Source organism: Pleurodeles waltl, chromosome 4_1 (assembly GCF_031143425.1).
Source record: "Pleurodeles waltl isolate 20211129_DDA chromosome 4_1, aPleWal1.hap1.20221129, whole genome shotgun sequence".
NCBI classification, from domain to species: domain Eukaryota; kingdom Metazoa; phylum Chordata; class Amphibia; order Caudata; family Salamandridae; genus Pleurodeles; species Pleurodeles waltl.
Window position 1 is genome coordinate 260,990,346 of NC_090442.1, and position 21,074 is coordinate 261,011,419.

General features: G+C 44.4%; 1 protein-coding gene across 4 annotated transcripts in view; it reads right to left on the minus strand.

The window, feature by feature from the left end:
- ARHGAP8 (Rho GTPase activating protein 8) overlaps positions 1–21,074 on the minus strand; it is a 778,529-nt gene that overhangs the window by 180,965 nt on the left and 576,490 nt on the right. For all 4 annotated transcript variants that reach the window (XM_069228274.1, XM_069228273.1, XM_069228270.1 and 1 more), the window contains one exon: positions 4,265–4,338. In XM_069228274.1, the coding sequence (XP_069084375.1) occupies positions 4,265–4,338 (74 nt within the window). The remainder of the gene's footprint in view (positions 1–4,264; positions 4,339–21,074) is intronic.

The window sequence follows — 21,074 nt, forward strand, 5'->3', positions numbered from 1 at the left end:
TTTAGCACCGCAAACCCTTTGTTGATGCCATTTTCAGAGAAAAAACCACAAGCCTTCTTCTGCAGCCACTTTTTCGAAAAAAACGAAATTTTCACTGTATTTTGGCTAATTTCTTGGCCTCCTTCAGGGGAACCCACAAAGTCTGCGTATCTCATTTTGATGTGGGCCATTACAAACATAATTGTTCTTCTCTGCATATAAGAAACACTATCAACGACATCACTGGGATGTATCCCTGCTCTTGCAAACGTGTAAAACAGATGACACGTGTGGTTTGCTATGCCAATAGAAACAACACAGGAAAGGGAGCGTTGTGACAGGGGTAGGAGGGTCTGCGCCCTCTCACTGAGCAGTACTCCAGCAGCAGTGGCAAGGAGCCAGCGGCCACACTCACTATGAGCAGCACATAGCAGCAGGGCAGGGCAGTGGTTGAATGGGGACGGACACGTCAGAATAGTTTACGCCCAAGAGGACCACCACTGAGGCCTCGTGAGGCTGCAGTTTTTGTTTTTATGATCCTGGAAGACATAGGTTTGAGAGGGAATTGTCCATTTTGGAGTTGGCTGCACAATCTGGAAAAGGAGAGCACAATGAGGCAGAAATCTTAAAATCCTGATTAAAACAAGGAAAAAAGCCTCCTGCAGTGAAATCCAAAACTAAAAGAAACTGTTTTCCATATACAATACGTGCTTGAGAATATAATGTGTGATGACTGAGTGTATTTTTGAGATGTAAAATAGTCCCTCGTGCATTACAAATATCCCTCTGGGGCAGAGACAAAGCCCCCTCTGTGTATTTTATAGAACTGGTAACAATAGGTCAGTCAAGCATTAAGGTTGCCTGCAGTCAGACCTAAAAATAATTATAACAGTAATAAATTGCTAAAGTTCCACATGCTTACATTCACACCTACATGTGAAAGAATAGAAAGGCAACCAAAATACAATGGACACAACATAAAAAAGTATGAATAAAATACTGAGTGTTTAATGCTCTTAAAACCTACCAGTGATCTTCAGTTCAACTCTTCTCATCACAATCCTTACTGTGGGAGCATGTGTTTGTGCCCATTATAAAGGAATTAAGCTAGTCCTTTTATAAAATATTTTAAAACAGTTTTGTGAATTACCAAGCTGGGCATCTTGGATTTGGCTGCCTTGTGCCCAGATTTCAATTTGGAATTCAGTTGAGTTTCTGGCTTTGGTGTCATAAGTACAGTTGATGCCCCGGTTAAAGTACTGTAGGAGATGCTAGAGAGAAGTCTGCCTCATACTTCACCTCTGCCATTCCTTCTGAAATCCGAATCAATGGGTGCAAAGTACAGGGGCAGGACAGGTCACATTCATCTCTACATTAATGCAGTGTGTGTGACGTCACTGGACTGGTGGAAGGGAGTGCGGGATACGACTGAGTACAGGGAGTGCCTCTTCCGCACCATCACGGTGCAGAATTTCAGCCAACCTCCCATTTTCCTGTGCAGCCCAGCTAAGCAACCTATAAAATGGAAAGGCGCGGTGTTACACATTCAATAACCTAATGGTGGCTATTGACGGTTGTGCCTTTCCAACTGAAATGCAGTTTGTCCTACATTTCCATCCTTTAGGTGTAGGAGGACATTAGACCATTTGCCTGTATTTGTCTCAAAAGCTAACAATGCAACACATCTTCATGTTTCAGAAGGCTGTGACACAGGTAGAGCAGCATTCTGTATCTCAGCTGAACACTATAACAACACACCAGAAGGATGTTTCAGGTGCTATAATGGTATAAAAACTCACTGAGGTGTATGTGTATGAGTTAAGAATTTTGTAAGACACCCCCAAATCTGATGTGTCCATCTGTCAGAATAATAGACAATTAGTTGCAGTGCATTGTTTCAGTAAAGGAGTTCCTGAAATCTTTTGGTAGGGATAGCAGCCCACCTCTAGAGAAGGCTGAAGTTATTGGTTGAAGGGATTGAGAAGCCAATGTCGTCCTTTAAGAAGCTGGCCATAGCAGGAAATTTTAATACACTATAAAAAAGGCACCCGAGACATAGTGAGGGAAAATAGATATGGGTTCAGTGGGGAATAACGTGTCCAACTACGAATCAAGAATGGGTAGGTTAGCTGTGGTTTTCAAATGAGTCCTAACAAATAAATGATAACACTGTGACAGAGGCAGCACATAAAGCGGAGGAAAACATGATTAACTTAGTGTTGACAATGGTGGATGGCCATGTGCAAGGTCATCACACAGAATAGAAGAATCAGATCAGGGGTCTCCAACCTTTCCTATAACGAGAGCTACTTCTGATCAGTAAAAATTGTCTAGAGCTACTAATGAATTTGATCATAGTTGCAGTAGTGACCCCATCAAATAGCACCACAATAGTGACCACAACTTGCAAAACTACTTTTATAAATATATCAAGATAAATAGATATGGAGTTCAGAATGTAAATGAAGTTATACTTAGGTACATGATGTTGTGAATGTCAACATATTGGATACAATATTTTGGCACAATAATACTTAAAAACTTGATTTGTTGGTAGAACACAGACCACCCCAACAAGTAAGATGGGGTTACCAACATCAATGTTGGTAAAAAGTTATATCAGTTTAAAATGCCTCCACATGACGATTGTAATAACAGCACAGCAAGTGTCCACTGTCACAAAGGAAATACTAGCAGCTATAAATCGCCCAAACACACCATGAACTTCCATTCAGAGAGCAGCTTTAAATAGGTTTTGAATTTCCAATCACTTTGTTTTTAAACATCAGCAGATCCCCTTCTCAAATCCAAATCTTTCTAGCAGTATACCTTTTTCCCTTTGAGTAATTACATGTCGAGAACATCTTGAGTTTTACCCACACACACAACACACTTAAGCATGTGACTTTGCTAAATTGAGAGTGGAAAAAGTGGTAATGTTGCAAGTCCCTTGTGCTGTTACAGTGTGTATTTGTGTGTAAGCGTATGACCCCCAACATTGGTGTGGCTACCACTCTAATGGTCCAGATGTATTTAGGTCTGCCTTCTTCAATGTGGTTAAATCGTCTAAATTGCATACTTTTCTGGACTACACTTCAAGGAGCTACTTTGAGGGTACTGGTGAGCTACCAATAGCTCGCGGGCTACCTGTTGGAGACCCCTGAATCATATCATATATTCAAAATACCCTATCACTTTTAAGGCAGATTTGTCGATCAGTAGCATTGCCTAAAGTGGTACACATGAGCTAACATCCATCTCAGCGCACATCAGAGCAAATGAATTTATTAATGTAGTAGTTGACATTGAATTTTATCAGTAATATACCCACAGAAAAGGTTATGCAGAAAAAGGGTTAGACATTATTGGGTGAAAGTACCTAATGCAGTTTACAATTAAGTTAAATTCATATTATATACCTATGTATCCCACTAAATAAAAACTGCTGTGTCAGATGACAGTGGAGAAACTTTCCATGCGGAACTAGGATACTGGAAGAGTTGCCAGTGATATATAATTTAAAGCACGAGGTTGTGTTAATGGAATCCTACATCTCCAACACTCTCTTATCTACCAGAGAAAAGGTAGCCAGGGTGACGTCCAAATTCTTATATGATAGGATCATTGTAGCTATGGATTTTACTTTCTGGCAGCTGCCTGAAGTTTTTTTGGCATCCAAACAGAACAACGAGTCTCACTTCAATACCAACTTGTGAGTAGATTATCACCCAAGCTATGCATCCTTGCAAAGGGTGCTACTCCCAGGGTGGGGTGGGTGGCCAATTCTTTTCAGTATTTTTCTTGCATAGTAGCAAGCTGCACGAAATGATGGTTCCAAATTATTAACTGCCTTGTTCATCAAAGAGCAACCATGTAAGATGTTATCCATGTCAAATTGTTCTCGCATCTTCCAGTGCATAATGTATCATTATAAGTGTAATTAGATGTGAAGGGTTATGTCATTTGACTTCAAAAGCAATGTTTCCAGAAAAATATTGGGTTCAAAGTTTTTTGTTTTTTTTACCTCAATAGGTAGTAACATAAAATAAGAATTCAGAATGCTATTCAAAGTGTTTCTACTTTAGAAGTCGATTAAAATAAAAAATGCATGGCAATCTGATGCTATGGTATGATCAAACTTCTAAGTAAGGTATTCACAGATGTTTACGGTAATAGCGCTGTGCACAGAATCTTTAAGAAACCTGTTACCAGTGAAAAGTAGACCGATATAATTCCAGAGAGACAGCGATAAAAAGAAAGGTTTTTAATCCTATCATTTATTTACCTTTCAACTTCATATAGGACACAGACTGTTTCACCACTGTTGGGATAAGTTCTCCCTTATTTCTGTCTTTCATGCTGTTGGAATAAAGAGATATCGGTTACTGATGGACTAACTTGTCATGCATTCCACCTGAAGCACTATTACGGTTTCACATGTAAAGCAGGAATGATTTAACCAAGGCGTCATTTAACGGAGGCATTTAAAACTATCAGTTATAAAAACAAAGAAAATCACACATAGCGCTACGAACTTTTAAGAATACCTAAGTTTACAACACAAGACGTAGCCTACTCGAAAATGCATCAATTAAATCAGCGTGTTTTGCAAGTTGAAATAGGGTCTGAGGTAAGAAAAAAAATAAAAAAAACACTCCATAGTAAAACTTGAACAGAATAAGCAAAGTCCATTTATCTCTCTCTAACTTAATGAGCAAGCAAATGTGCACACTGACCTCTTTCACCCCTTAAAAGCCACAAGAAGAGCGCTGGGGACCTTCTGGTGGGCTCGGGCCGTTGGCCACGGCCCTGTGACTGAGTGAAGGGGCCTGGGCGGCGGAGCCGGTGGACTCGGGGGAGGAACATGTGTGGTTCTACAGCCCAGCTGAGACTTTTACCTCTTTGGAAGTGGGAGAGAGGACTTTGTTGGTATAGGCACCCGTTGTGCATTTTGTTTATTTGTTTGTATGCTTCCCTGCAAGCTTGTTTAGGCATGGTTTTGGAGGCTTGGCCATGTGGGCTGGAGTGGCAGGGGTCCGGTTCTGGATCTTGGCTACTCTGTAGATCTTCCTCCTACCTGAAGAACTGCTTTCCTGTGCTGTATGACGGTTAAGTGTCTTAGCTTAAATGTCCGTGGGCTGAATAATCCGACTAAGCGATTTTGTCAGGTCTGGAGAAATCTGGGTGTCACATATGCTTACTGCAGGAGAAACATTTGTTGCATAAAGACACATATCGCATGCGCTCAAGGTGGTTTCCCAGGCAGATTTGGTCCTCAGCAACTACAAAGCATGCAGGCGTAGCGATATTGCTTTTCAGGACCTTCTCTGGGGAGATAGTGGGGAGGATTCATGAAGTACAAGGCAGATTCCTGGCCATTAGAATAAAACTTGGGGCCTTCTCTTTTACTGTCGCCTCTCTTTACGCTCCGAATGCCCAACAAGAGGCATTCCTGAGACAGGTGATCTCCCCAACTCTTAGTTCACCAGATAGTGCCATTTTAGTGGGGGGAGATTTTAATTTGGTAATGGACAATGAGCTTGACCGCTCTGGCCAACGCTTTGGAGAAACTGGGGCTTTATCGGAGGTGGGGCGGCAGTGGTTGGCTGATTGTGGGTTGGAGGATATTTGGAGAAAGTTGAACCCTACGCTCCGAGATTATTCCTTTTACTCTGCGGCAACCAAGACTTACGCTCGGCTTGATTTTTTCCTGGTCTCGTAGGAATTTGTCTCCCGGGTCAGGGAGGCCACGATTGAACCCAGAGCTCTGGCTGATCTTGACCCAATTACCTTGGAGGTCACAGTGGGGGTGAGACCGGTGGGTACCCCAAGTTGGCGCCTTATAGATTCCCTGCTTCAGAGTGAGACAACGGTAGAGTCACTTCGACGCGTGATTGCGGACTATCTTAGTTTTAATGATGATGATGCCAGCACCTCAACGGAGATAGTATGGGAGGCTATGAAGGCAGTGGTGCGGGGCGAGGTGATGGATAACAAGGCAAAGAGAGAGATAAGGGAGGAGCTGGAGCAGAGGGTGGCTGTCCTGGAGCGCACCCACAAGACTACTGGTGCGCCTCGAATCTGGTGGGAGCTGGAGAGGGTGAGGCAACAGCTGAAGAGGCTGGGCTGGGATAGGGCGGAGTATGCGATAGTGAGACTCGAGCACAAATTCTATCTTGGGAGCAATAGGTGTGGGAAGTTATTGGCACACCGGTTACGAGCACAGCGTGCAGCGTCTGCGATAAAATTGATCCGCTCTTCCTCTGGCATAGCGACGGGTACGAGTGATCAGATTGCAGAGGCTTTTGCAGAGTTTTAGCGGGGCCTATATGCGGCTGATGAGGGAGAGCCCGAGGCTTTGGATTCATTCTTAGAGGGCATAGCAATCACGCCTCTTGGTGAGAAGGAGGCGTTGCGGTTGGACCAGCCGATAAGGCTGGAAGAGGTTATTTCGGCAATTTCCCGACTAAAAGTTGGGAAGTGCCCCAGATGGGATTACGGCCCTATTCTATAAGACTTTTTGCGTGGAACTTGCTCCGCTGCTGGTGCGTCTTTTTAACTCCTTTCGGATGACAGGAGCTCTGACACCTAGCATGTTGGATGCTACTATTGTAGTCATACATAAACCGGGTAAGGACCGAGAGGACTGTGCCTCATACAGACCGATCTCGCTCCTGAATATAGATGCTAAGTTGTTTACTGGCATTCTTGCTTCCCGCCTTAATTTTTATCTGCCGGGTCTCATCGACCCGGATCAATTGGGTTTTATACCAAACCGACAATGCGGCGACAATACGAAACGGCTCCTGCACCTGTTGGATAAAACGGACCGCTCCCGTAGGGAGGCGCTCTTCCTCTCTATAGACGCTGAAAAAGCGTTTGATAGGGTGCATTGGCCCTATCGCTTTAAAGTGTTGGAGAGATTCGGGCTGGGACCCGTTTTCAGGTCCTGGATCAGTTGCGTTTATAGGTCACCCAGGGCGGCGGTTCGAGTTAATGGGGAGCTCTCCCTGTCTTTTCCGATCGGATGCGGGACCAGACAGGGATGCCCGCTGTCTCCCCTCTTATTTGCGCTATATATGGAGCCCCTTGCGCAGAGATTGCGGGATAGTCCCTTGGTTTCCGGGGTGAGGTTTGGCGGAGACCACCATCTCATCACCCTCTATGCGGATGATGTGATCCTTACCCTGGCGGAGCCTATGACCTCACTGCCGGCACTCAATAGTCGAGTTTGGTCGGGTCTCGGGATTCCGAGTTAATATGCAGAAGTCTCAGGTTCTCGGTTTGTCGATGGGACCGGATCATGAGGCTGACTTGAGAGCTAGCTACCCCTTTCTCTGGTCGTCCATGAGTCTTCCCTATTTAGGAGTTGAGCTAGCGACCTCGGTCACTAAGACAGCGAGCCGGAACTATGCGACGCTGGTTCGTGAGGTCCAGCGAGATCTTGACTCATGGGGGAGGCATAAACTGTCTTGGCTGGGTAGGGTGGCGGCGGTGAAGATGACTACCTTGCCGTGCATTCTCTATGTATTTCAGGTGCTTCCGCTAAGTCCTCCCCCGAGAACAATAGCGACTCTTCAATCAGCGATTCTGAGGTTTATATGGGAGGGACGACCGGCGCGGTTATCGTGACGGATGCTGTACCGGACTAAGAGTAGGGGAGGTTTGGCGATCCCTTGCCTCCAGCGATATTTTCAGGCGACACAGCTGCGTTTTCTTTTGGAGTGGAATCGCCCACTCACTGAGAAACATTGGTGCTTCATGGACCAGGCTGTAGCGGGCTCGCATATATGAAAGGAGCCATGGCTTCGACGCCGACATAGGGCAGCCGGACTTTATTCCTCTCCGATTACGGGGGTCACATTGCGCACATGGGATGCCGTGGCCAGTCGATCCGGCTTGACGTCTTTCCCATCCCCGATGACTCCCATAGGTGCAAATCCAGACTTTGAGCCCGGGCTTCGGCTGGAAGCCCTGAGACGCTGGCATGAGGGGGGCTGTAAAAGGGTGGGGTGTCTCTTTGACGAACAGAGGGTCTTGTCTTTTGCACAGATGAGGGAAGCGTATGGTTTAACGGAGGCTGATAGATTGATGTATTACCAGATACGGCACTGGGCACTGCAGCCACCAAACAGAGCGTTGATAGATAGAACCCTTACGCCCTTTGAGAAATGGCTCCTGTTAAAGAAAGACGATAAGGGAGTCATCTCAGAACTTTATCGGCTCTTACAGGGGGACCAGCGCCCGCCTAAAACTAAAGGACAGTTGCGATGGGAGAGGGAGTTCTCAGACGAGGAGTGGGACAGTATTTTTTTATAGAATACATCACATAGCGTATAATGCAGCGGGCCTCCTACTGGTACTACACTCCGGCGCACATGGGACCCTGCTAAATCTGACCTCTGTTGGAGGAGATGCGGAGGCACGGGTACACTTGTGCATCTGCTTTGGCACTGCCCCAAACTTCATCGCTACTGGGAGGGCATAATAGACAAGATTGACACAGAGTTCCACACTAAGATTTCCATCATACATTTTGCTGGGGCTGCCTAATCCCCTTACCTTTCCCTTGAAGTAGTTGAGAGGGAGACAGATGGGTCTGGCACTTAATGCAGCCCTACAACTGATTCTAACCATGTGGGGCACGGATAGAGTCCTGACACGTAATGCGTGGCTTCAGAAACTCTGGTTTGTTCTTGCCATGGAGAAACTCACATTGGCCTCGCAGCAGCGGACAGGGGAGTTGAGTGAATTATGGAAGCCATTTCTGCAGATTCTATCTGCAGAATTCACTGAGTTGACATGCCCAACTTACTTGAGAGTCCTGAGGCTGATTTGAACCATGCCTAGAATGCTTGATTTAGAAACGTCTGAGGGCGGCGATGCGGTGGGAGGAGGGTTGGAATGATGGAGACAGGAAGATGACATGGTCGTGATGGCGGAGCATTGTTAATGTGTTTCGTTTTATGTGTATGTTTGATTGGTCTTTATTTGCGGGACTCGCAGCCTTGAAGATTTTAGATGCGCTCCGTATGCTAATTCTATTAACAAAGGGTGGTTTGTTTTGAGGCTCCTTCGAGCCAAATTTAGAGTTAGCTTAGAAGATTTTGGTCAGTGGACTTGGAGCTTCTGAAACGGTGAAGGGATGGGAAGGGACCTTTAAAAAGTGTAAGAAACACAACGGGAAGGATGCTGTACTAATTTATAAAAATTAACTCAGGTTTATCATAAATACAATCACAATCCTAAAAATGTCCTTAAAACCCCGTCTACGACCTCTGTAAGCCTACATGGTTGTCGTGCTTAAATGGATTCCAATGGCCAGAATGTATTTGTAGATCAATAGGTGCAAAACTCAGCCATGTAGAGAACATGCAATGCCATTGGTTATCAGAGCCAGTTGCCGCTGGTGTCAGGGGTGGGGGACAAAATAAATAAATAAATACCTGAATGCCCTCCGCATCACTGTCCTTCTGGCTCCACTGCAGGCACAGGCTCCCAGACTGTCCTGAGGCCAATCCTGACGCTGCTGGCAGCATGAGAACAGCACCAGGATTGGCCTAAATACCCTCGATTTGCGCTTGCAGACAAACTGGGAGCCTATGCCTGCTGTCTCCAACCCAGCAACACAGCTCAGGTTTGAGACAGCTCAGTGTGCATGTCGGTTTGGCCGTCCTGAGACGGCCAGCCAAACCCACATACACACTGGAAACAGTGTGCCTACCACTACCCCTCAGCCGATCATCCCCACTCCCCCATCCCCTAGACCCGATGTTATAGAGAAAAATAAAACGATAATAAACATGCTTTATTATCGTTTTATTTCTCAAGTTTTGCAGCTGCTGCTGCTGGCAGGGTAGCAATGCTCCTCCGCCATAGAGGAGGAGCCTCCACTGATCAGAGCATTCATGCAGATCTACTGGGAGTGTGGCAAAAGCAACCATCATGCACATACCATGTACATACTCACATACCTGAGGACGCACCTTATCAGCGCCTCTTCACACCTCAAGCGAATGAAACCCTAAAGAAAGGTCTGGCTGATGACAGCAGCACACCGTGAAGTCAATGCCAACAGAGTAATTTCTTACAGGCAGAAATGGAGTAACGCCAGTGTCAGTGAGTAATGTGTTTAATAGTCCAGAGGTTTAAAAAATGAGTACCGCTGAGTTATAGTAAAGAAATACTTAACAATAGCGCCGTGAAGGAGCTAAAATGGATAGCAACCAACATATGACAACAAATACTGTTTTCTTCACTGCTATCAACTTTATGACTGTCAGCGAAATTATCTGGGTTGTCAAATAAAAACATAAGTTTTTTTCTTCTTCTCAGGTGCAACAACTAGAGGGGAACTAAGGGCCTGACAGATATCCTGCCCGCCAAAATATACATCACATTATTTCCTATGGGATTTATAATTTGGCGGACAGGATATCTGTCACTGTTGTGACGGAGTAACCGGTCCACCAAAACCTAAATCAGACTCAAAGGCAATTTTGAGGATTTTGGGGAATCGTCTCAAATCATATGCTCAACAGTGTCAACTTTTCTTCTGTATCCTTTTCTTTTTTTCCTTTATAGGTTGGAGAGTACACATCCGGAGTTCCTCTGATTAAAATATGTGAAGCACAGTAAGTAATTTGTACCAAAATCTATCTATAGTTGTACTCTCTACCCTTCTCCTATGTCTGGTCAGTTGTTAGTACTTTTTCTTTTACTTGCTGTCTGTCTTCCTTTCTTCTCGCGCTTCTTTCCCTTTATGAGTTCACCACATCTCTCTGTCCTCTCCGAATGGTGTTTATTTGTATCCTTTCTTTCTGCCCTCTCTCTCTCTGTGCATGCCTTATTGTACATATGAATAGTGAAGAAAAGGAAAATAAAACAAAAAGAAACTGAAAAAACAAACAATGTATCGAGCCAGAGAAACTTAATTAGCGGATTCCAGGGCTTTTTTTATTGTACAACCTTATTCTTTCCTTCAGGCACCTGTCTATTAAAGATCTTTCCCTTTCTTCTAGCTTGCTTTCTTTTTAAAAAGAAATTCTCCTTTCCCTTCCCTTCCCTTCTTATTTGATGCTGGCAGTGTTCCTGGGTTCACCAGCCATTACCCATCACCCTCATACTTGTGCAGTCGCATAGGCTAACTACACTCCTCTGGGAGCGTGGCGGTATCGAGGGCTGCTTCAGAGGGATCCATCCTCAGGAGACCCGTCAGTGTTTGCCACGGTCTCCTGCTCTTTGATTATGGTGATAGCCCTGGGTTGTGTCTCCTTCCGGCGGAGTTCCTTGGTGTCTTGCGCTCCTCTCCTTGACTTTATTTTCCTCCTTCTTTGCTCACTTCACTAAGCCCCACCTCCTCTTGTTGTAGTCCTTCTTCCCTTTTGATGTTAACCCTCTCCTTTTGTTGGAAACAAAGTCCTTCCTTTGTTTTAATGTATGTTGCACCTTGCCGTTGTCCTTTCTTTATTTTAGCTGTATCTCTTTCTTTTTAGGTCTCACCTAGGCAGCGCATGCACTCTCTCTTCAAGACATGCTGTTACCTACTCTCTGGAGTAAGTGCACGCCCATTGCTGCCCATTGCTTTTAACTGGTTCTTTGTAGTGGCTTTCATAAATGCGTGTCTTTTTTTACTGGTCACTTAGTTGTATTTGTCCCTCCTTTCATTGCTTGGTTTCCTCCAATGGAGACTGCCCGTTACATGTATGCTTACTCTATTCTTAATGTATGTGTTTGTCAGTGCACTTTTTTTCCCCTTTGGTTTGGCTCCTTTTCAGTTTCAAAATGGCGACAGAGACGCTCCCGTCAAAATGGAAAGCAAATTCAGCATCCAGCCAGCACTTCCTTCTTAGCACGGGCCCGATTCACGGCCGCCGTGCTTCATGGACGTGATGTTCTTTTAATTTATGTACACACTTCACGCAATGCTATAGTTATTTATGTGTTTTGCAGATGCTCAGTGTTTCAAGCACAGGTGAGCTTTTCTTTATTTCCGCACAGCACTAGCCTCTTCCACCTCTCCCCACCGCCGCCAAACCCAGAGCAGGCAGGCAGGGTGTAAACAGAGCAGGCTGCCTAAAATGGCTTCCGCCCACTGCTGGTAAGCTCTTTCACATTATATTTAGGAGCCTCAGAGTGGCAGAGCTCCGCGATGAGCACAAGAAGCGGGAGCTCGGGTTGCTTTATACTTCCCACTTATGCTTCGATTAGTGTGATCACTTGCAGAGCCGTTAGTGCTTTCTAGCTTCCCAGTTCTCCAAGCGGGTCCCTACTTCCCACCACCCGTCCTTCCAGTGGCTGCGGTGGATGCTCACGGCCTCCTCTCTCCAATCACAACTCTGTCATTGTTGGTATACCAGCAGTGGTAGCTGTAACTGCCAAAGAGCTTAGATGGGCAATGATCATGGAGGTAAATGCAATGTGCATGGGTCGGTGGCTGGAACTGTATGCGTGCAAATTCTAGGTGCTGTAATGGAGTTGAGTGCTCTGGAAGTGCATGTTTGTGCTTGAAATGTAAGCGGGGCTTGCAAAAAACGTATAAAGGTCCAGAAGGCGAGACTTATTGGCTATGCCAATGCTTGTTTAGGTGCTGGTGACGGTTTTGCCCATCATGGAATGTCTGGTAAATCTCCATCTGACCCCTCTGCCTCCTCTGTCATTCCTGATCCCTCAGACACCCCTCACCCCTAGATTTTCCCAGCTGGGGAAAAGGGGATACATAGAGAGGAAATCTGCATTAGCCTGGGTTTTGCCCTGACGGTGTCTGATTATCTGCTATTAATAATACTAAACAATCCTCTCATTGGTTAGATCAGTTTTCTCCAAAGAGGAGATTGTGAGCTACTAGTTGCGTTCCAGCTCCCTGTAAGTAGATCTACTGTGTGCAGCCAAAGCTGCTAAATTACAAGCTTTTGCTAGGTTGAATATATTACCTACTGGCAATAACCAGTTATAGTCAGGACCAACTTTTCCCATAGGTGTTTTTTTGTTTTGCTAATATCTTTGGCCCCGTTTGACAAATCTTGACAAAATGTTCAAAACTAGTATGCCAGTTAGTTCAGCTGCTATCTGGAAAGTTTCAGGGTGAATAGTCAAGCGGGGGACGAGAAAAAGGGGAGTCCCAAAACGCTTTTTCCCCATGCAATCTCTATGGGTATTTTGCATTTTTTTAACACTACTACAGCCCGAAACGCTGAATGGATTTACAACGAATTTGTCAGAAAGCTAGATCTTCGTCCAGAATAAGCTCTTTTTGGGGTCAAACCTGCAAGTGCATGTGATAGCGTATGTGTCTCACTTGAGAAACTGTTGTGTACAGTAAAGGGCTTGGACCCCGCATGTCGCTTACCATTTGTTGACTTTAGTGACAGTCTTCTTTACAGACTCCTAATTTGTCACTGCAGGCGTGGCATTATTTCCGCTCCTCTGTGTGGAGCATGGCTCAAGCACTGATTGATTAAACTTAATCAGTGGAGATCTGCTGCTCCCGACATAATTGAGACACTATTTCTTTCTTTTTAACTTTCTAGTGCCCTGCAAACCGAAGGCTTGTGACTGTCAAAAACGTGCCCAGCAGGACAAACAAAATTGCAAAGTTTTATTTTTTAGAACTAACTTTCTTTTATTTTGCCAATGCCTCTTTTCTCACTTTGCACTCATGTTTTCTTTTGTACTTGCACGTGGGCGCTGTTCTCAAAAGAGGACCATTATCTTGTTCTAAATATGACAAAGCAACATTGTTTCTTTATTATGGGTAATTTCAGAAACTATGCTTTAACACACTCATGCAGTACACCCCGATCCACACCACTCCAATCCGCCCCTTTACAATCCACCCAGCCCTGCCAAGTTTCCGAGGTCCGTGCGTGATGTGCTGTTCCAGTCCAGGTTTTCCCTTTGAATTCCATTCCAATTCAAACCACTCATTCCGAACCAATCAACTCCAACCCACCCCACTTCAATACTCCCAACCCACCCCACTTTAATCTGTCCCACTCAAATATGCCCCACTCCAATCCAAAACAATCTGCCCCACTTCACTCTGTCCCATTTAATCCATCCCATGACAAACCAGTTCACCCCACACCAATCCAATCCACTCCACCCCAATCCATCATAGTCCAAGCAACCCCACTCCAATCCAATACACCTCACCCCACCCGCCCCAATGAACTCTAGTTCAATCCACCCCACTCCAGTTCAATCCAGCCCACTCCAATGCATTCCACCCCACCCCAATCCACCCCACTCCAATCAAGTCCACCGCTACCCTGCCCACCACACTCAAATCTAATCAACCCACACCAACCTAATCCAGTCCAATCCAGTTCACATTAATCCACCCTACTCCAGTCCAATCCATCCCACTCCAAATCACCTTCATCTACCCCACTCCAGTCCAGTCCACCTCTCTCCTATCAATCCACCCCACTCCAATCCACCCCACCTCAATCCAGTCCACCCCCAAATCCAATCCAACCCACTGACTCCAATCCAATCCATCACACTCAATCCAATCCACCCCAACCTACTCCACCACACTCAATCCAATCCATTCCAATCCAATCCATCCCACTCCAATCCTCTACAATCCATCCCACCCCAATCTGATCCGATCCTCCGCGATCTGATCCACCCCAATCCGATCAACCCCACTCCAGTCCAGTCCAGTCCATCCCAGGCCACCCCAATCCAATCCACCTCACCTCAATGCAATTCACCCCACTCCAATCCAACCCACCAATACAATCCACCCCCCTCCAGCCCATCCCACCCTAATCTACCCCACGTCAATCGACTTCATTCGACTCCACCCCACACCAATCCACCTCACTTCAATCCACCCCAGGCCAATCATCCTCACTCTATCCCAATTCAATCCACTCCACCCCATTGCAGTTCATTCCACCACACTCTAATCCATCCAGTTTACTCCACTCCAATCCACCACAATCCAATACACCCCGCCCTATCTCAGTTCAATCCACCCCACTTCACTCAAATGAGATCCATCCACCCCACTCAAATAAATCCCACCTCAATGTAATCCACCTCACGCAACTGAACCTGCGTTCAGCAAAAGGAGAGCTATTAACCCTGATGTGATCCAACCATGTCGCTATGCTGTTTTTCAGTGGTTGACGAGTAATAAACTGAAGTGTAATACTGAGAAAATGGAGGTGCTCAGTTATGGACACAATTTCACTTTAGATCTGGATGTTCACTGGAACTCAGGACTACCTGATCCTGTCACCCATGATACTCCTGTAAAGAAATCTAGGTGTCAAATTTGATAATAAGATGTCTTTTCACAACCACATTATTTCTCTGGTTGGTGTATGTTTTGGCATCCTGCAGGTGGCTAAGAAGTTCTTGTATCTTCTATCCGTTTCTTCAAAGATCACTGTAATATTGGCTTTGGTGATGTCCAGATTGGACTATGCCAGTGGGCTATTTGCAGGTCTGCCTAAGTATCTGCTTAATAGACTCCAGATAGTTTAGAACACTGCAGAATGACTGGTTCTTGGCCTTCCAAGACGAGAGCATATTTCTATTCCTCTGCATAACCTGCACTGGCTTCCCATTGAAAAAAGGATTTCTTTTAAACTAGCACTTTTAATGCATAGAGCCCTTTATCGATCTGGTCCTGTTTATTCATCGGCCAGAATCTCTTTTTATAAACCTGAGAGAGCTCTACAATCTGCCACTAATCATCTGGCTAAGATTCCTAGGATACATCGGACTATGGCTGGTGGTTGTTCCTTTTCTTTTCTTGGCGCACAAGGCTGAAACAACTTACCCCTTGACTTGCGCCAAACGAAGTTAAGAAAAAGATTAAGACCTGGCTTTTTAGATTGTAACAGTTTTGTATTTATTTGGGCCCTTAGTGCTGGGACACTAGAGTATCAGTGTGCTTTACAAATCCTTTTACTATTACTCCAATCCACCCGTAATATAATCCAATCCAACACACCCTACCCAAACCAAACCAATCCACCCCCCCACCCTAATCCAATCCAACGGTAGTCCACCACACCGTAATCCAATCCACCCCACCCGATTTAAATCCACTGCATTCCAATCCACCCCACCCTACTATAATTCACCCCACTCTACTCCAATCCACCCCTCTCACTCCAACCCACCACACTCTATCCCAATCCACCCCAACCCATCCTAGTTCGGTCCACCCTACTCAAATCCAATCCACCCAGCTGACCCACTCAAATACATCCCACTCTAGTCCAATCTAACCCATCCCACACCAATCCAATCCAGTCCACCCCACTTCAATCCAATCCAATCCATCCTAATATTATCCAATCCACTCCACAACAATCGGGTGAATCCAATCCACCCCAATCCAATCCAATTCAATTCAATCAGCCCACTCCAGTCCAATGAATCCAGTGTAGTGAATCCAATCCACCCCACTCAAGTCCACCCCAATCCTCCTCACCCCTTCCCGATCACTCCAAATCCACCCCGATCCACCTCACCCCTTCCCTATCACTCCAAATCAAAACCACACAGGGCAATCCAATCTTATATACCACACTCAAATCCACCCCATCCCAATTCAAACCACCCCAGTTTAATCCAATCCACCCCACCCCAATCCAATACACTACAATCCACCCCAATCCAATACATCCCATCCCAGTTTAGTCCACTCCTCTCCAACCAAATCCATTCACCCATCCACCCCAATCCATCCCACTACAGTCCACTCCAATCCAATAAACTCCACTCCCATCCTATCCACTCTACCCTACTCCAATCGAACCAATCCCACTGCAGTCCACCACACCTCAATCCAACCCACCCCACCTGATTCCAATCCACCCCACCCCAATTAGCCGACCAACTCCAATCCAATCCATCCCACTCCAATCCAATCCACCCCACTCCAATCCAATCCATCCAATCCAACCCTCCCACTCCAATCCAATTCTCCCACTTCAATCCAGACCAATCCACCCCACTCCAATCCAATACTCTCCACTCCAATTCAGTGAATCCAATCCACCCCAGTACACTCAAATCCACCCCACTCCAGTACACTCTAATCCACCCAACTCCAATCCAAATCACCCCACCCTAATCTACCCACACCTATCACTCCAATCCAATCCAAACCACCCAGCCCAATTCAATTCTAACCCACCACACTCAAATCCACCCCAGTCTAATCCACCTCACTCTATTTCCATTCACCCCGCTCTAATCCAGTCCAAGACACTCCAATCCACCCCAATCCAATACATCCCACTACCTCAATATATTCCAAACCACTTAACCCACTCCACCCTATTCCACCCCTTTCCACTCCACAACACACTATCCCATTGAACCACTGAACTCTCCTCTACTCCTCCTACTCCACTCTACGACACTTCAACAAATCCACTCAAGGACACATAACCATTGAAATGATAGAAACTCCTTTCTCTCTATTTTGGGCACAGGTGAATGTCTTCAGAAGCTCTAGGAATGAATGGTTTCAGTTTCCAGAACCCCTACTTGGGATCTCTACTTCAAAGGAAAAATGTTTATGGCATTTCTTTTTGCTGGCATATGTTCCTATACCCTCCCAGATCACATGTACTTTATAAGTGTACATTGTGGACAAACCTCCAGCCTTCATGCTTCCTGTGGCAGTTCTTTTGCCTTTGAAGAGGCTAAATTGTTCACTCCGTCTCCCAGGAATTGTAGTGAGGCTACCAGGCAAACTGATTTTAATCCAGTGTGTGCTCATGCCCCACAAAGTGTTTTTTAAAAAGCTGCTTTTCCATTACATTTATCAAACAACTACTTTAAGACTGAATTAGATGATTAATACCAGAAAAAAAGAAACACTGAATTATTTCTCTAACATTTTCTAAGGCATAGTTGTGAAAACTGATTTTTATTCACAAATCAGGCCTGGTCATGGAAAATGTAGTTTGAGTGACTATCGGTTTTTGGCAGCTGTTCACTGTGGAGAAATACTTTGGCTTAATATCCAGTATGTCTTTTTTTTATATGCTAAGCACCCATCTTTGTGGAGTAGTTAAACTAATGTAAGGAAGCAGGTCTTTTACATGGCAGAGCATTCTTCCTTACAATGCGTCACTGCAATCATTTTAAACTGCAGTCAGAGTGCAGTGGTATGTTCTGGAGCTATAAGCGTTAACCATATATGTATATGGTGTACATAGCTGTGTAACCCACAAATTACATTTATGTTTTATGCTACCAATACATTATCTAAACCTGCTTACTATTTTGTTATTTGAAAATAAATCACCTGATAAAACAATGTTTACATGACAGGTTTTAGTGAAATAGTACACAAACTCAAGCACTGAATGCTAGAGTCACAGTGCACACGGTCATAGTGATACATTTTTTTGCAAGTCTGCAAAATATGGCACAGTTGTAGATTCCCTAGACACTCTGACCAAGTACACGCTCAGAAACAATTTACCAACATGAGACATGGTGCTGGTGGACTATAACCCATGAACCATCTGCATATTATTACATGAGGTTGGTATGTATTGGGCAACAATCAGTCCTGTGAGACCTAAATGATTTTTTGTTTGTTACTGAATTCTGAAGCTCCTTTCACGGTTAATGGACACACACAAGAAATCCACACAATGTATATAACCTTTCTAAAGATAGATAAACTTTAAGACAATAGTGGCAATGAAAGCAATCAATAAGTTAAGTATTAAAGAATAATTGCAGCATTGTGATAGTGTATCGGAAACTAAGTGCACAGAATGCTGGAACTTGTCTTTGTCAGTCAACCCTTCCATTCTAGCCCCTACCTAAGTTCTCTGAGTAACAAAAGTGCCTGATTGAGTTTCTTGAGGTGGCCTCTAGCATATCTTAATTTGAATGACAAATCTGTTGTTCCGTTCTTTGAGAAGGTTGCTGTCTGCCTCTGTCTTGATTGTGGCATTCCAAAGCAAGCTAACAAAGCAGTGGTGGCTAAGAGGAGCCAAAAGCCTTCATTAGGGATGTGTGCTACTTATCCTGCCGATGATATATAACTCAACTTAAAAGTCTCCACTATTTCGGACATCCAATGCCTCAAACACTGCTTGCACATAATCCAGACTTGCATGCCCAGCGTCTATCCGAAGCTCAACCCAACCAAAACCGAATTTCCATTATTTGCCAAGAGAAACATCAAGGATTCAGTATAAACCTGGCTTAGTGACATGAACCTTGATGGTTTAGACCTCAGCTTACTGAATGCCAAATCACTTGGATTCACCCTGAACACCAACATCTCTCTCAAGCAAGGAACAACATTACTAAAATCACAAAGACTGACTGGTACCAGTTCTCTCACCTAAAGAAAGTAAAACGGATTCTTCTTGAGAGTAGCTTCAGAACTGCTGTTCAAGCCCTTGTACACTTGCATCTGGATAGTGGTTACGCCCGACTTTATGGCTCTCAGACACTACACTGGCACTCCTTAGTGGCATCCTACACACCGCAGAAAATCTCATTTGGGCCTGAAGAAATATAATTACATCACCCCCACACTGATGGAACTCCATTGGTTTCCCTTGCCATCCTGCACAATCTTTAAAACTAGCCTCATCCTTTACAAATCCATTACAACAAGCACTCCCGCTTATCTTGCACATAAGCTCACCATCTCTGGTGGTTCTTGGAACACCAGCAGCTGGGACTCCATGAGACCATAGACAAAGAAGTGTTAAAAAAAGAAGAAAAAAAAGGCTTTTTTTTTTTTTTTTACCATATATGCACCCAAAATCCAGAACAACATCACTAAGACCACCTTACCACCGCTCCACCTTAGGAAAGAGTTGAAGACTCACCTCTTTAAAGAACACTATATAATGTACTAACCATCAACAACTCCTATTACAGAGTTTAAACTTGCTTTTGACAATGTGCAAAGCTCCTCTACCTTTTGGTTGATTTCGCACTACAGAAAATACCATAAACATACATGTATCACTTCACACAGACCAATCTCCCGGGAACCAAAGCTATAGCTGCCTAACAGCTGTTCATAACAGGCTTCAGTGCACTTTTCTGATGACTATGAAAAGGACAGTCCTCGTGATAAAGTGTAAAACAGAAGAAATAGCATATTTATTCTGTTGCATCTTCACTAAATTCTATCACACATTATGAATCATATGAATACATGTATGTGAATATGTGATGTACTGTCAACTATGATAAAGCAAGCACTGCTTGTGGGTCATGTACAATTAATAATAATTGCAGCCCCTCTCTATATATGAAAAATGTGCACTTAGATACATATAATGTACTGGGGGTACACAAGAAGAAAATGCAAAGATTGTAACAGTTAAAATATGGTCCGTAAAAGGAAAAACATCAGCAGAACATGCAGAGAAAGGTGAATTGCAACCGTGCAGTGTTCTATTCAGACATATGTTAATATTTCTACTGTGTCTCGTAAAGATGTATCAAAGCAGTCACTTCCTAAGAAAGCAACAAGTTCTACAATTTGCAGAACGGAGGATGCCATTACTGGCATTTTGTTTGGGCCAAAACATGCTTTTGGCTCGTGGCCTATGAATGAGCATTTCAAATTAGCTGACCGCTGTTGCTTACTCCTACTTTTTTGTCCCAGTGCCATGGACTTTATGGTTAACTGTGCAACTGTTTTATAAAATTCCTAAATTGCTAAAAATTATGTCAAAGGAAAGCAGTTGTTTCTCCTTTTTTAGGACTGTTATGTCCTACCTTAACCTGTCAGCCAGAGTTCATTCACATCAACACAAAAATCAACAACAGAACAACAATAGTATAGAGAGAGGGGCTTTGGATCAACCATTTCAACCCTCAGCTTGGTTGAATGACTATCACTCATTGCATCAAATATATATCCATCAGAATTTGGCTCAGCCAATGGTATTTAACAGATGTTTATAATTTTCCCCTTTCAGCTTTGAATTGGTTATTGGTGCAGAAAGGAGTGCTGATAATGGTCACTGCACAACGAGGAACGGTATATCAAGTTCAGGTCCCACTGTGGCACAACAAATGGCTGGGGGAAAAACAAATCAAACCTTTGCCAAAACACAACTCTA